This window comes from Ranitomeya variabilis, chromosome 6 (assembly GCF_051348905.1).
Source record: "Ranitomeya variabilis isolate aRanVar5 chromosome 6, aRanVar5.hap1, whole genome shotgun sequence".
NCBI lineage: Eukaryota > Metazoa > Chordata > Amphibia > Anura > Dendrobatidae > Ranitomeya > Ranitomeya variabilis.
This window is the reverse complement of record NC_135237.1, coordinates 327,241,445-327,257,365: the sequence shown is the minus strand read 5'-3', so window position 1 is coordinate 327,257,365 and position 15,921 is coordinate 327,241,445. Positions and strand designations below refer to the sequence as shown.

The 15,921-nt window shown below is 41.9% G+C and overlaps 1 protein-coding gene across 6 annotated transcripts in view; it reads left to right on the top strand.

Annotated features, from left to right (window-relative positions):
- Positions 1 to 15,921, top strand: part of ACD (ACD shelterin complex subunit and telomerase recruitment factor) — a 61,500-nt gene that overhangs the window by 32,630 nt on the left and 12,949 nt on the right. For 5 of the 6 annotated variants that reach the window (XM_077269793.1, XM_077269794.1, XM_077269798.1 and 2 more), the window contains 4 exons: positions 699 to 780; positions 3,663 to 3,725; positions 7,118 to 7,243; positions 13,865 to 14,832. In XM_077269793.1, the coding sequence (XP_077125908.1) occupies positions 699 to 780; positions 3,663 to 3,725; positions 7,118 to 7,243; positions 13,865 to 14,832 (1,239 nt within the window). The remainder of the gene's footprint in view (positions 1 to 698; positions 781 to 3,662; positions 3,726 to 7,117; positions 7,244 to 13,864; positions 14,833 to 15,921) is intronic. The other variant, XM_077269795.1, reaches the window with a different exon arrangement.

Genomic DNA, 15,921 nt, shown 5'->3' with positions numbered 1-15,921 from the left:
AAGTCTCATGCACACAGCTTGGTTTTTTTTTTCTGACTTTTGTCAGAGCTGCGTTTTTGCAAAATGCAGCATGTCGCTGTTGTCTTTTTTCAGCGTTTTTCACTCATTGCTAGTGCAAAAAAACTTGCAAAAACACATATCAGGTTTTGGTGCCAAAAACTGATGAAGTTGAATTAGATATATTTTTATATTTTATGCACTAGACTTTATCAGCAATCACAGGCGACAAATGTACCCTAACAAATATGTTGCAAAAACCTAAACAAAACCTACTTTTGTACGTTGCTGGGGAAAAAAAAAAAACACTTCAAAATCGAAACGTGTGAACATAGCCTTAAAGTGATTATCAATCCATGTTGTGCATGCCTATGGACAGCAATATCACAGTGCTAAAAAAAAAAATGTAAGCCTAAGAGCAGCAAACCACCAACCCACATTGTGTGAGGATGGCTTTTATACAGGACAGTGATTTTCTGTTGCTCCATATGTATCTGATGCATCTTCATTCACCTGAATAAACGCTATAAACACCCCACATGATGGACCCCTAATCAAGATTTCTCCAAATTTTAAGACCTCATGTGGCACAGTTCAATCTAAAATCTATCTCGCATGTATACATTCTGACTTACAAGTATTGATAAAGATTCTCCCAAGGGCAACTTTGCAATGTATTTATATATTTTGTACTTTTTTAGGAGAATGCCGAACAATTTGTTATCCCTTTAGATTTGCTTCTTATTCCTCCACATGAGGAAGCCATTCTGGAACAGTTGACAGGTATGTAATACACATGGCCCAGCATCACTGTGTTAAAACTTAAATCAAGTGTTTATAATTATGATATTTATCAAAGCTGCTTTGTCCAAATACTTTTTAGCCTGTGAAAATGGAGGAGTTATGTAAAATATGGCTGCAATTTCTGAACAGTTTTTATTTTAAACCTTTAACGAAGTTAACCCCTTAGTGACAGCCAATACGTCTTTTAACTGACCTGAGATGTAAGAGAATAGCCTCCACATACAGGTGACAATCCAGCAGCTGTCGGCTGTACACTATAGCTGACAACTTCCTGCATCAGCCACGATCAGTGTTGGCACCATACATATCTGTTTAACCCCTTAGATGCTGCTGTCAATAGTGACTACATAATTATAAACGGTTAACAGAGTGTGGAGGCTCCCTCTTTATCCCCATTGGCACCCTAGGATCATGATTGTGTGGTCCTGATGTTTGCCGTGGCGGTTCACGGCCAAATAACGGCCTTAGAGTTTGCCAGCTACAGGGGCCTGTTTAAAAGTCAGCGACATTTAGGTGGTAAAAATACATTTTCATTTCTATCATGCCACGTATTAATTCCTGAAAAGCACCTGAAGGGTTAATAAACTACCTGACAGCATTTTTCAGGGTGTCAGGGGTGTTTTTAAAATGGTATCACTTTTGGGGTTTTTCCAATATATGGGACCCCTAAAGTCCCTTCAAACCTGGATAGGTCCCAAAAAAATAAATTTTGTAAATTTCCATGATAAAATGAAAAATTGCTGCTACATTTTAAACCTAAAATGCTAATAAAATAACATTTTACAAATGGTGCTGATTGAAAACAGACATGTGGGAAATATTACTTATTTATGTTTTTCTGTGGTATGACTATCTAGATTAATGGGATAATCATTCACAGTTTGAAAATTGCAAATTGTTTTACATTTTTGTCAAATTTCTGATATTTTTTTTTTAGAACAAAAAAAAAACACAAAACCTGTCGACCTAAATTTACCATTATCATAAAGTATGTGTCACAAAAAAATTCTCAATCACTGGCATTTGTTGAAGCATTCCAGGCCTTCAGCCTTTCTTGCTTTTTTTGCCTGAGCTTCCTCCTCAGAAAGTACTTGCTAGTGTTTGGACTCCATCGTTATTGAACGAATAAGGTTGTAAACAAAAATATTGGCAGTTTTATTTTTTTCATTTTATTGCAGTATTAACTGATAAAGAGATGTATTTATTGTTCAATAAATTCTCTGTAAACCCCTTTTGTTTCTCTTAAAGTGTGTAGTATTTCTTTACATTGGTCCATGCTTTTTTTTTTTTTTTATTCTGTATTGTTTATGTTGTTGTTGGTGCCGGAGTTTGTGGGGTCTTAGATATATCTTCCTCCCCTTCCTGCTTTCCTCACTTATATTTGGTATTTTCAGTGTTTATTTTTTTTCACAGCATTTTTTTCTTGCCTGGTCAATAAAATGGAACCCGTCCTGCAAAACAAAAAAAAAATACCTTGTACTATACCTCCCCTACAGGACGTCTTGGTCCGGCGCCTCCTCCTCTTGTGACGCTGTCCTCCTTCTCTGCTTCATGTGGATGACGCATCGTACGTCATCCACACAGTGTCCCCAATCGCTCTCCTGTGCAGGCGCACTTCTTTCTGCCCTGCTGAGGTCAGATCAAAAGTATTGGCACTCTTTGGCCTTTCCCCACGCATGCGCTGAACAGTACTTTATCCTATGTATTCCATTGGACAGGAGTACGTATAAGTCATACATACCCTCCGTTCCTGGCTCAGAAAACGGTGAATCCCTGCAGCTCACAGTGCACACAGAGTGACTGGCGACTAATCTATTTGGACTGAACAACCCTTTTAGTCTCTTTTTATGAAATCCAAAATATATACCCTACTTCCATCTCCAGTAATTTGCCGGAGGCAGTCTAAAAATTGTTCTGTCATAATATTGTCAATTATTATTTTATGGGACTATCTAATTTAGAAACCTTTCAACCTTCCCCAATCATTTGATTCATCCAAGTCTTATGTTTTCAACTTTTTTTTTGCCTCTAAACCTTTTTTTTTTTGTCCTGGATACTGGTGTATTCTGTATGACTATTCTATTTGACCAGGATATTATATCTAGGTCATTAATATAGTTGTTGGGGCTATACACCTCCATTCTGCTAGTTCCCCTTACTTATTCATGCACTAATGTGAAGAATTGTTAAAGTATTTTGGTGGTATCTGCTAATAATATACAATGCTTTTAATATACATTTTGAATTAAAGGAGTTGTATCTTCAGGCGTGCATCGGTTCCAGCCCCCTGCTTCGCGGTGCGGCTGGCTTGAGTGTGGGAAGGGCCATGTTCATGAAGATCAATTGTTTGGAATGAGGAATGGTCACACTGCTGGTCCAAACTGTGCTCTCTCTGGATGCTAGCAGAGTTGGCTTTACATCAGAAGGTTGGGAGAAGGGCAGAAGGATTGATGATGGCCGGGTATAGCAATCCAGCCAGCTTCGGGCTGTATAGCATAAAGCCTGTTCATGTCGTGTTCCTTGCCTAGCTAACCGACCAGACTTGGAATGCAGGACATAACCTGGGCAATGACCTGTTCACCACAAAATAAAAATCCCTCTATCCTTGAGAACGGAGAGGATTTTTAATAACAAGTTACGGTAATTGCAAGGAAAAATGTTACTTGTTTTTCCCCATTTATATATTTGAGACAACCCCTTTAAAGCTCTTTCTATATAATATTTTAAGGATTTTAACTTTTTTTTTTCGATTTAGTTGGTATATTATTGAGCAATTAGTACCGTAAGGGCCAAATCTCCTATATATGTTATCATGTTATTGAAGTCTTGGTGCTCAAATAACAAATGTTCCTTTTCCTCAGAGTGCAGGTCTGAAGATCCGTGCACCAGTGAACCTGCGGACTCTTCTGAAAGAGATAATTCTTGTAAGTGTCTAATGTCCAAGAACTCTAATATTCTAATTTAGTGTATGTCTCTTGGGCTGTGTGCACAGTAGGGTAATTAGAGTGTTTATTGACAACGGTCACAATTACATAGCAAGTCTCTTAATAAACTCTTCACATTGCATATATTATTGTCTGCATGCCACTAGACTTTTTAGCAAGCATGCATGTACCTGGGCATAGGTCACATTAGGATGGCTAGAGGAAAAATAAAATACTGGCCTCACTGGCCTCCATCAACAACATTTTCATTGTTTATTAAGAGTTTAAGGCCATGTTCACACTTTGCGGGTTTTATCGCGGACCCGCAGCGTTTCTGCAGCTGCGGGTCCACTGCAGTTTCCATTGCGTTTACATTTACATGTAAACCCTATGGAAACCGCAATCCACTGTGCAAATGCTGCGGGACAAACCGCGCAGAAACGCAGCGGTTTACATTCTGCAGCATGTCACTTCTTTGTGCAGAATCGCTGCGATTCTGCACCCATAGGAATGCATTGATCCGCTAACTTCCCGCATGGGGCTGTGCGCACGATGCGGGAAGTAAGCGGATAATGTGCAGATGGTACCCGGGGCGGAGGAGAGGAGACTCTCCTCCAGGCCCTGGGAACCATATTTGTGTAAAAAAAAAAGAAATAAAATAAAAAATAATGATATACTCACCTCTCAGCGCTGCACGCGGCCGTCCGGTCGCTGGGTTGCTGTGCGAGCAGGACCCTACGGTGACGTCGCGGTCACATGACCGTGACGTCACGAAGGTCCTTCTCGCACAGCATCTTTGGAACCGGACCGCCACATGCAGCGCCGAGGAGATCGGGACGTCAGAGGGTGAGTATAAACCATTTTTTATTATTTTTAACATTACTATTGATGCTGCATATTGCTGCATATGCAGCATCAATAGTATAGGAGTAAACCCGCAGCGGAAACCGCATAACAAACCGCGATAAATCTGCAGGGATAACCGCAGCGGTTTTGCCCTGCAGATTTATCAAATCCGCTGCGGGAGAACCCGCAGAGACCCTTCCTACGTGTGCACATAGCCTAAAATGTTTTCTTGTTCAAATACTTTTTGCATTTTTTTTTATTTATTTTTTTTTAGTAATACATGGGGCCTAATTTTTATTTTCAGACTCATTAACGCATTATGAGTATGGAAATGCATGTTTGGTCATAAAAAATGTGAAATAAAAGGACTTCTGAAACATAAATTTTGAAATTTGTTGTCCCTCTACGAAACATTTATACATGTTGTATGTGCTGCACACTTTTTTTTTTTTTTTTTTTGTTAGCCGGGCTAGTAAATGATTTGGATTGACAGTGGCTGTTTTTTTTTTGTTTTTTTTTTTATTATTTATCTTCCTGCTTTTTGCTTTTAATTTATTTCACACATTGTGTCCCCCATAAGGTCATAAAAGACCTTTTGGTGGGCATTTCATCATTTAAATACTTACATTTTTTTGTGTTTTTACTTGTAACTGCTGCTGGTATAATAGCCTCCATTCAGTCTCCTGGCTGCAGAACTGACTGTTTTTTCTAGGACTCCATACCTTCATCTAGCGATCACAAGACCGCTGTGTTAGGAGTAGAAAGCGTCGTCAGTGCTACCTAATTACTGTATACATATCACTTATTCAGCACTGTGTATACAGCAATGGAGAAGGCAGAAATGGTAAAAAAGTCTCTGCCTTCTGTATGGGGAGCCTGGCTGTGTCTGACAGACAGCTTCCCACTTCCACAGCTGTACAATCTTCTGTAACTTCTATACTATGCAGTGACGTTTTAGAACGTCACTGCAGAGTATAATGCAGACCGCCTGGACCTTTACAGTTTATTGGCCATTTAGAAATATGGTAGTAAATATTGGGAAACGTGAATTTTCAATGGTGTTTCCATTTAAAGGGAATCTGTCACTTCATTTTTCGGATATAAGCTGCGGCGACCGTTATTAGGGGCTTATCTACAGCATTCTATAATGCTGTAGATAAGCCCCCAATGTAACCTGAAAGATAAGAAAAACAAGTTCGATTATACTCACCCAGGGGCGGTCTGGGTCCGATGGGCGTCGCAGGTCCGGGTCCGGCGCCTCCCATCTTCATACGATGACGTCCTCTTCCCTGCTTCTGTCGCGGCTCTGGCGCAGACGTACTGATTTGCCCTGTTGAGGGCAGAGTAGGCTCCTTTCACACTAGCATCGGGCACTGCACGTCGCAATGCGTCGTTGTGGAGAAAAAACGCATCCTGCAAAGTTGCCCGCAGGATGCGTTTTTTCTCCATAGACTTTTATTAGCGACGCAGTGCCACACGTCGCAATCGTCGTGCGACGGTTGCGTCGTGTTTTGGCGGACCGCCGCCACAAAAAAAGTTACATGTAACTCCGCCCCCTCCTCCCCGGACCTTGCAATGGGGCAGCAGAAGCGTCGTAATACTGCTTACGCTGCCCACGTCGGGCATTTCTTTCACAGCATGCGTCGGTACGTCGGGCCAACGCACTGCGACGGGCCCGTACTGACGCTAGTGTGAAAGCAGCCGTAAAGTACTGCAGTGCGCAGGTGCCGGGCCTCTCTGATCTTTCCCGACACCTGCGCACTGCAGTACTTTGCTCTGCCCTCAACAGGGCAGAGAATTACACCTGCACAGGAGCCGCAACAGAAGCAAGGAAGAGGACGGCATCACATGAAGATGGGAGGCGCCGGACCCGGACCTGCGACGCCCATCGGACCATCCCTGGGTGAATATAATCTAACTTGTTTTTCTTATCTTTCAGGTTACATCGGGGGCTTATCTGCAGCATTACAGAATGCTGTAGATAAGCCCCTAGTGGCGGTGGCCGCAACTTATATCTGAAAAATAAGGTGACAGATTCCCTTTAAGTATGTGCCATATAGTGTGTTCCAGATTTACAAGTCATTTTACGTATTTAGGTATGATTTGGTGTTGAATAGTGATATGGGACTAATGCACAGGGCTTTTCATATATACTTTTTGCTTGTGCAGTAGAGATTTGTTTGTCTTGTGCTTTTAAAAAAACACCGTGCAGAATACCAAACCCCTGGGATCCTTTTATTCACTTTGGGATCGGCATAGTTATAAACAGAATTTATTTATTTTTCTGTATCTAAGTAACTAGTAAACTTGCAGGTAGCCAAACATGTGCAGTGCATAATAATTTTTTATTTTGGGAAAATGGTATTTTTTCAGTATCAGTCTACTGTTCTCAGTGCTCACGGGCACTTTAAGATAGGTGAGGGTTTCAGCGCTTCAATACCTTTACCAACCAAAACTCAAGACTTGTCTCTAAATTTGCAATGTGTGCCCTTTTTAAGTTTTGTCAGCTAATTTCTGTTCTTCCGTCGTTGATCACATTATTCTAGCACAACCATACAGTACAGCGCCATCTACACCTTATGAGGAATTTTATGAAGAAGAGCCAATCAGTCAATCTCAAAATCCCTGGAACAAGCTCCAGTCCCTCTGCGTCAGCATTGCTACGAGTTCTGGTGAGGTATGATAGTGTGAGAAAATCCCTTAATGAAATAAAAGTCCAGAAGAAACCATAGTGTTTTTATTAATTGAGATATATATTAGTGGTAAGCACCGTACAATAAAATATGGCAGATATGACACTAATTAGGGGACAGCAATGTCATTATTTGTAGCTGAAACACTACAAGGAAATAATTGTCTTGCTGCACTGGCAAAACAGCACTGATTCCCGGATATGTAATTTTTATTGCTTCATTAAGGGGGACACAGGTATAATAATAATAATAATAATAATAATAATTTTTATTTATATAGCGCCAACATATTCCGCAGCACTTTACAATTAAGCGGGGACATGTACAAACAATAAATTCAATACAGGTTAAGACAATTTAAACAGTGACATTAGGAGTGAGGTCCCTGCTCGCAAGCTTACAATCTACAAGGAAAAGGGGGGGACACAATAGGTGAAAAGTGCTTGTTATTTCAGGTCTGGCAATTATAATACATAGGGATTTTCATACAAAGCTGCATGATCCGGTCATCAGCCCGTGTGTTTAAGTGCAATAGTCAAGTATCAAGTGCAGTTATCGTGTGCATGGAGGGTGTGGAGACAGATGAATAGTAGGGTGCAGATTCAGAGTAATATTTGGAAGGAGGGAACAGGGCAAAGTTAGTTTACTGAGTAGTTGGTGTGGTAGGCTTGTTTGAATAGATGGGTTTTTAAAGCTCGCTTGAATAGGTCGGGGCTAGGTATCAGTCTGATCGTCTGGGGAAGTGCATTCCAGAGAGCTGGCGCAGCACGAGAGAAGTCTTGGAGACGGAGGTGTGAGGTTCGGATTATGGGGGATGCTAGTCTTAGGTCGTTTGTAGAACGGAGGGCACGTGTAGGGCGATAGACAGAGATGAGAGAGGAGATATAAGGTGATGCAGAACTGTGGAGAGCTTTGTGGGTGAGAGAGATGAGTTTATACTGGACCCTGTAGCGAATGGGTAGCCAGTGTAATGACTGGCACAAGATGGAGGCATCAGTGAAGCGGCTGGACAGAAATATAACTCTGGCTGCAGCATTCAAGATGGATTGGAGAGGAGAAAGTTTGGTAAGGTAAACATGGGTGTTTGCTGCCATCGTTAGGATGCTGACTCTAGGCCCAAAAAAAAAGTTAGCAGTTGTCCTAGTGGACCCAGACTGGCACAGAAGAACCTGGTATGCAGAGTTAGTCAACCTACTCGCAGATGTACCCTGGAAACTCCCAGACCGACCAGACGTACTCTCTCAGGGTTATCTCTTCCACAAGAATTCTTCTTGGTCTCTCAATTTAATGGCATGGGTATTGAAGCCACAGTCCTGAGGGATCCAGGCTTCTCATCCGAGGTCATACAGACCATGATCAGGACGAGGAAACCCTTGTCTTCACGCATTTATCATCGGACCTGGAAGGCCTTTCATCGCTGGTGTGAAGACAGCCACACAACTCCCATGTCTTTTTCCCTTTCATCCATCCTGACATTCTTACAATCATGGCTAGAGTCCGGTTTGTCTCGTAGTACCTTCAAGGGTCAGGTCTCAGCTCTCTCGGTTCTGTTTCAGTGGAATTTGATCTCTCGTCCCCAGGTCAAGACCTTACTTCAGGGAGTAGCCCACCTAGTGCCACAATATCCTCCCCCGTCGAGTTGTTGGACCATAGCCTTGTTTTAAGTTTTCTTCAGGGAACCCATTCAGGACATCGCATCTTCCCTTCTCTCCTGGAAGGTTGCCTTTTTGGTTGCAATCACTTCCATCAGATAGGTCTCAGAATTAAAAGCTCTCTTGCCGTTCCCCCTTTCTCGTCCTCCACCAGGACAAAGTGGTTGTTCAACCAATTCCTTTTTAATTTAGTCTCCCTGTTCCATATTAACGAGGATATTGTTCTGTCGTCATTCTGCTCATCTCCTGTCTATCCCCTGGAAAGGTCTCTTCACAAGCTGGACCAAGTCAGAGCATTACATCTCTGCCACTCAATGACAGCATCCATCAGACGTTCAGATGCCTTGTCATTCCTGAGGGTCACCGTAAAGTACTCCCTGCTTTCAAGTCTACTATTGCCAGCTGGATCCGCTTGGCTGTACTTAGGCTTATTGCTTTAGGGATACACCAACCCCTCTGGGAGTGAGGGCCCACGCCACCCGTTCGGTGGGGACTTCTGGACCGTTTGCCACCAGGCTTCTGCAAACCGGATTTGCAAGGCCGCTATCTGATCATCCCTTCATGCATTTGCAAGATTCTACAGGGTACATACCAATGCCTCGGCTGATGCTGGCCTAGATTGAAAGATGCTGCAAGCAGCAGTTGCCTGGCCTGATTTGAGCAAGATATTCTTTTCCCTCCCGTGGGGACTGCTTTAGGACGTCCCATGGTTACCTGTGTCCTCCAATAAAGCGATAAAGAAAAAGGATTTTTGGTACTCGCCATAAAATCTTTTTTGAAGCCTTCATTGGGGGGACACAGCACCCCCCTTTTTTATGCCTCTGTTGGGCCTATGTATAGGTCTTTTGTTGTTGCGTCTCCTAATGCTTTTTCACTAACTGACAAGCTTTATGCTAGTAGGTGGGTGTACCCTGCTGAGGAGGAGCTAACTTTTTTTGACTAGTGTCAGCCTCCTAGGGACCGCAGCATACATGCATGGTTACCTGTGTCCCCGAATGAAGGCTCCAAGAGAGATTTTACGATGAGTACAAAAAACCTTTCTGAACTAAGTGGCACTCTTTACAGTTAGCGCTTTAGGAGCCTGGGTCAGAAGCATTTAGGAGTCTTTTTGAGGTTTTTTTTTTAACCACTCGAGGCTTCAAAAACTGTGAAGCGGTCCAAATAAGTAACCTGACCATTCCCCAGGCTGCTTCTATTTGAAGTCATTCAGTAGTTTATCAATACATTAAGATTAAAATACCACAAAAACAACATAGAAACTTCAGGAAAAACATTACCAGCATATTTTGCTTTAAAAACAAAATGTTGTTTGTACATACCCTAGGGGTGCCTAAAACTAGTACTCATAATTCTCAAATCTTAGTGTGTAGGCATATTACAGTGCCTTGCGAAAGTATTCGGCCCCCTGGAACTTTTCAACCTTTTCCCACATATCATGCTTCAAACATAAAAATACCAATGTAAATTTTTGGTGAAGAATCAACAAGTGGAACACAATTGTGAAGTGGAACGAAATTTATTGGTTATTTTAAATTTTTGTGGAAATTCAAAAACTGAAAAGTGGGGTGTGCAATGTTATTCGGCCCCCTTACTTTCAGTGTAGCAAACTCACTCCAGAAGTTCATTGTGGAACTCTGAATGATCCAATGTTGTCCTAAATGCCTAATGATGATAAATATAATCCACCAGTGTGTAATCAAGTCTCTGTATTAATGCACCTGGTCTGTGATAGTCTCAGGGTTCTGATTAAAGCACAGAAAGCATCATGAAGACCAAGGAACACAACAGGCAGGTCCGTGATACTGTTGTCGAGACCGCAACTTCTCATAAGATTTTGCAATGTATTACTAGGATGTAACGCTAGTTGCCGGGAGCATCTGTGACACTGCGCGGGAATGCCGGTAGGTGAGAATATTGTGGGGTATTTTTTTTTTTGTTGTTTTTTATATTATATCTTGTTACGATTGATGCTGCATAGGCAGCATCAATAGTAAAAAGAGAGCGAAATTCTTCCACGCATGCTCAGTTTGAAAAGACGGGACCCGTCGCTGAATTCCTGCTTTTCACAGTCAGCGACTGATTTTCCGACGTGCAGAAAAAATGTTCCTCTGAACACTTTCTCTGCCCGACGGACCGTTTTTTTACGCAGGATCCAGTGCACGACGGATGAAACGGATGGCCATCCGTCGCTAATACAAGTCTATGAGAAAATGCAGGATCCTGCAAATTTTTTTGCAGGATCCTGCATTCTCAAAAATCGACGGATTGTGACGTGAGCTGAAAGACGGAAATGTGAAAGAGGCCTAAATCATCCAGTGAATAAGGTGGTGCATGAATTCTAGAAAGGTGCAAATTTTTTTTAGGAAAAATCTAAAGAGATTTTTTTTTTTTTAGTTTATGAAAAAAACAACCCTATTACTACATAAGTCATGACCAAAAGTGTTGGCTCCCTTGAAATTGTTCCAGAAAATGAAAATTTATTGCAATTACACAAGTTTTGTTACACACGTTTATCCTCCTTGTATATTGGAACAACACAAAAAAAACTGAGAAAAAAAAGCAAATTGGACATAATCACACACACAACCCCAAAAATGCACCAGTCAATATTGTTGGCACCCTCAACTTGATATTTGGTTGCACACCCTTTGGAATGAATAACTGCAATCAATTACGTCCTATAACGATCAACAAGCTTCTCACACTTCTAAACTGGAACTTTGGACCACTCATCACTTTATGGGTGCTTCTTCAAGTATGTTTGGTGTCACTGTACTGCTGGAAGAGCCATGACCTAGGATGCAAACACAGATTTCTGACATTGGGCACTACATTGTGACCCAAAATACTTTGATAAAGGCATCGTGAAATTTGAAGATTAACACTGTCAAGACACCCAGTGCCAGAGGGAGCAAAACAACCCCAAAATCTCCACAATATTTGACTGTAGGTACTGTGTGCTTTTCCTCATTCCTTTTTTGGTAAAAAGTAGAATGATGTTCTTTACCATAAAGCTCTATCTTGGTCTCATCTGTCCATAAGATGCTTTCCTAGAAGGATTTTGATTTACTCCCGTTTATTTTGGCAAACTGCAGTTGGGTCCTCCTGTGTTTCCTGCCATGGCATTTCATTCAAATGTCGACAGATACACCCTGAGCCTGCAGGACCGCTTGAATTTCTTTGGAACTTGATTAGGGATGGTTATCCACCATCCAGACTATCCTGCGTTGCAACCTTTCAATGCTTCTCTGCCATCCACGTCCAGGGAGATTAGCTACTCTGCCATGGTTGTAAACTTCTTGATTATGTTGCGCACCATGGACCAAGTAACATCAAGATCTCTGGAGGTGGACTTGTAACTTTGTTGATATTGTTCAACAATTTTGGTTCTTAAATCTTCACAGTTGTCTTCTCTTTCTGTTCTCCATGCCTAGTGTGGCACGCACAGACACACAGCAATGATTGAGTCACTTTCTCCCCGTTCTATCTGTTCAGGTGTGATTTTCATATTGCCCACACCTGTTACTTGACACAGGTGCGTTTGAACAAGCATCACACGCTTTAAACAAAGTTGTTTACCCACAATTTTGGAATGTGTGAACAATTTTGTTCTTCCCATTTTTGGAGTTTTGTGTGAAGTTATGTCCAATTTGCCTTTTTTTCAAATTTTTTTGTGTTGCTCCACTACACGCAAAGGAAATAGGTGTATAACAAAACATGTAATTGCAATAATTTACTAAAATAAATAGTTCATTTTCTGGAATAATTTCAAGGGTGGCAACACTTTTTGCCATGACTGTATATCTATTGGAAGCCTAAGAATGATCTTCTATCCGAACAGTACAATGGAACATATTACTTTTTTGTTTCAATAGATTTTTATTTATATTTCCAAAAAGAAAAAAAAACAAAACCCTTTTTTTTTTTTTTTTTAACAATAACAAGCTGTGTATGTAGCATATTACTTCTATCTAAGGATCTTCTCTTAATAAAATTTGCTGTTGTCCGTCTTACCCTTACCCTGCCTATCACTCCCATTGCAATAAATGTCTTAAAGGGAACCTGTCACCACGTTTTTGGAAGATGGGATAAAAATAGCGTTAAATAGGGGCAGAGGTGGGCGTTACATTAGTGTGTGTGTTATGCGTTTATTACCCACCTAAGTTGCCGAAATAACTTTGCAAAGTCTCCGTTTTCGCCTGTCAATCAGGCTGGTCAGGTCACATGGGCGTGGTGTCTTCACCCAGATTTGGCGTAGTTTTCCGTTGGTGGCGTAGTGGTGTGCGCATGCCCAAAGTCCGGAATCCTCTTCCAGGGGATTTAAAATAGCGCGGTGTTCGTTATTGCATTGGTGATCGGTGGGCGCGGCCATCTTCCTTTGGCCGCGCGTGCGCAGAAGCGGCGCTCTGCTGGCCGCGGCTTCAGGAAAATGGCCGCGGGATGCCGCGCGTGCGCAGATGGATATCGCGGCGGCCATTTTCCTGAAGCCGCGGCCAGCAGAGCGCCGCTTCTGCGCACGCGCGGCCAAAGGAAGATGGCCGCGCCCACCGATCACCAATGCAATAACGAACACCGCGCTATTTTAAATCCCCTGGAAGAGGATTCCGGACTTTGGGCATGCGCACACCACTACGCCACCAACGGAAAACTACGCCAAATCTGGGGGAAGACAACGCCCATGCGACCTGACCAGCCTGATTGACAGGCGAAAACGGAGACTTTGCAAAGTTATTTCGGCAACTTAGGTGGGTAATAAACGCATAACACACACACTAATGTAACGCCCACCTCTGCCCCTATTTAACGCTATTTTTATCCCATCTTCCAAAAACGTGGTGACAGGTTCCCTTTAAGTATAGCAAACATTACTATTTTTTATTCTTGTGTCCATATATAATGTGTCAATACATGCTTTTACTAGCAGTAACTTTTGTATTTGCTTTTTTAGATTCCCAGCCAAAGTGTTCATCTTCTGTTTCTCAGAAGAGCAGGGAAAATGATGCTGGATCAGACCCGGACAGTAGCACTCCCGATATATTCACACCTCATGCAGATGTATCCATTGGTGAATCCTCTGATGGCAAGAGTGGGATTTCTCCCTTGATGTTTTCCGAACATTCTTCCAACCCAGAACAGCCCAGTACAAGTAGACCTCAGACTGACAGTGCCAACAATAATGCAAGCCCTAACTGCAAACAAGGAGGAAGTGTACACTCTAGTGCTGTCTCTCTCAACTTAATACCACTTACTCAAGACTCATTCAAAGATTCACTACAGAGAAGTTTGTCAACAGGCAGTGAAGTTCAGATAAGTCCAATTAAGTCTATGTCAGAAAATAAAAGCAGCTCTGCCTCTAAAAGAGACCGCTCATTCCTATGTAATGAGAGCAACAGAGGGAAAAGCTGTTCCCCGGGCACACGGAGACCCTCAAAGAGGAAGCATACTTCTGGGGATCCTGAGAGCACACGGTCAGACTTGGCACGACAGGATCATTCACGTATAGAAAAGCCAGATTGTGTGACTACTACTGTGCTGTCTTGTGACGAAAGTGACACAGTGTCTGATAATGAGGATGGTGTTAAGTTCACTGAAGTCAGACACCAGATAGGAAAAAAAGAGGCAGCAAGCCCTGATGGAGATATCAAGCAAAATAACAAGAAGTCTGAACAACATGTTAAATCACGTAATACACGATACGATAAACTTAGCAGTAAGAGAATAAAAGCACATAAACCCCGTTTACTCTTTGTGGCCAATCCAACAATCCATGTATCTAAAGATTCTACGAATGGGCTTGCATCAAATAAAGATCTCGTACAGGAAGCACCATCTAATGCAATGCATGGATCGTCATCTTCTTTCCAGGTCAAAGAGAAAAACCCAGTCTCTGCCATGGAAATAGGAAGGACAAAATTGGTGAGGAATGTTTCTACTAATTGTTGCTATAGCTACATATTCACAATGATATGCATTCAATTTCTCATATTTGGCCATAGTCTTAAAGACTTTGCAAATGTGATATGGATCCCATACATCCTCTTCTGGTCATACAAGCATGTGATCGCTGCAGCCAATCACTGGACACTGCAATGACTCGTTGTTCATGGCTATGCTTTGCAATTGGCTGAAGTGGTCACATGCTTGTCCCCCTTGGAAGAGGAAAAACGCAAACTGTTCAATCTAAGCAGAAATATGAGTAGCAGTGGGCATCGGTAATGATATCATCCCATGCTCACTTGCAGCTGTCAATGAGTCTATGCAGCCAGTACTGACACTCAGACCTTTTTTTCATTTATAAGAGGCCTGGAGGTTTCATGGTTCTTCATAAAACTATTGCCTGCAAAAAGTTTGTTCCAGTGATTTGCAGGGATGGAAAGGTTGTTGACTGTTTCCAGTTTGTGAAATGAACTGCTTTTGCAGGTCTGGACGAAATTAATAAAGCAAAACCAAAGGAATGAGCTGGAACACATGTTGGTATAAGTGAAATGTGTATGTGCACATTCACACTGGCCATTTATAAACATAACCTAGGATAAAAACAAATGGGCAAATACCCTGCAGTAAGGACTTAGTAATAGTACATGTAGATAACGTAGGGTACTTAGATGAGAATATTTTGATTTACAAAGTGTAAAGGCCATCCCACCCTCACAAGGTGTTCCCACTTATGATGGTTCCTAAGGCTACTTTCACACATCAGGTTTTTGCTTTTTTTTCCCCATAGCCTTGTATTCGTGCCAGATTGCGCCGGATGACCTTGCGTTTCATCCGGTTTTCGTCGAATCCGGCAAATCTGCCGTTTCTGGAAAAACGTCCATAGATTTAGCTTGTGGTGTAATCCCAATAATTGTATGTATAGGCGTAAAGGATTAAAATATAACTTTTACTAAATGCTCTAAAACCAATAGTCACAAAAAAGTGCAAGGTGCATAACACAGACAAACATACAACATACGTGGATTGCGCTATGGATCCATATTAGAAACCAATTACTGCATATATATA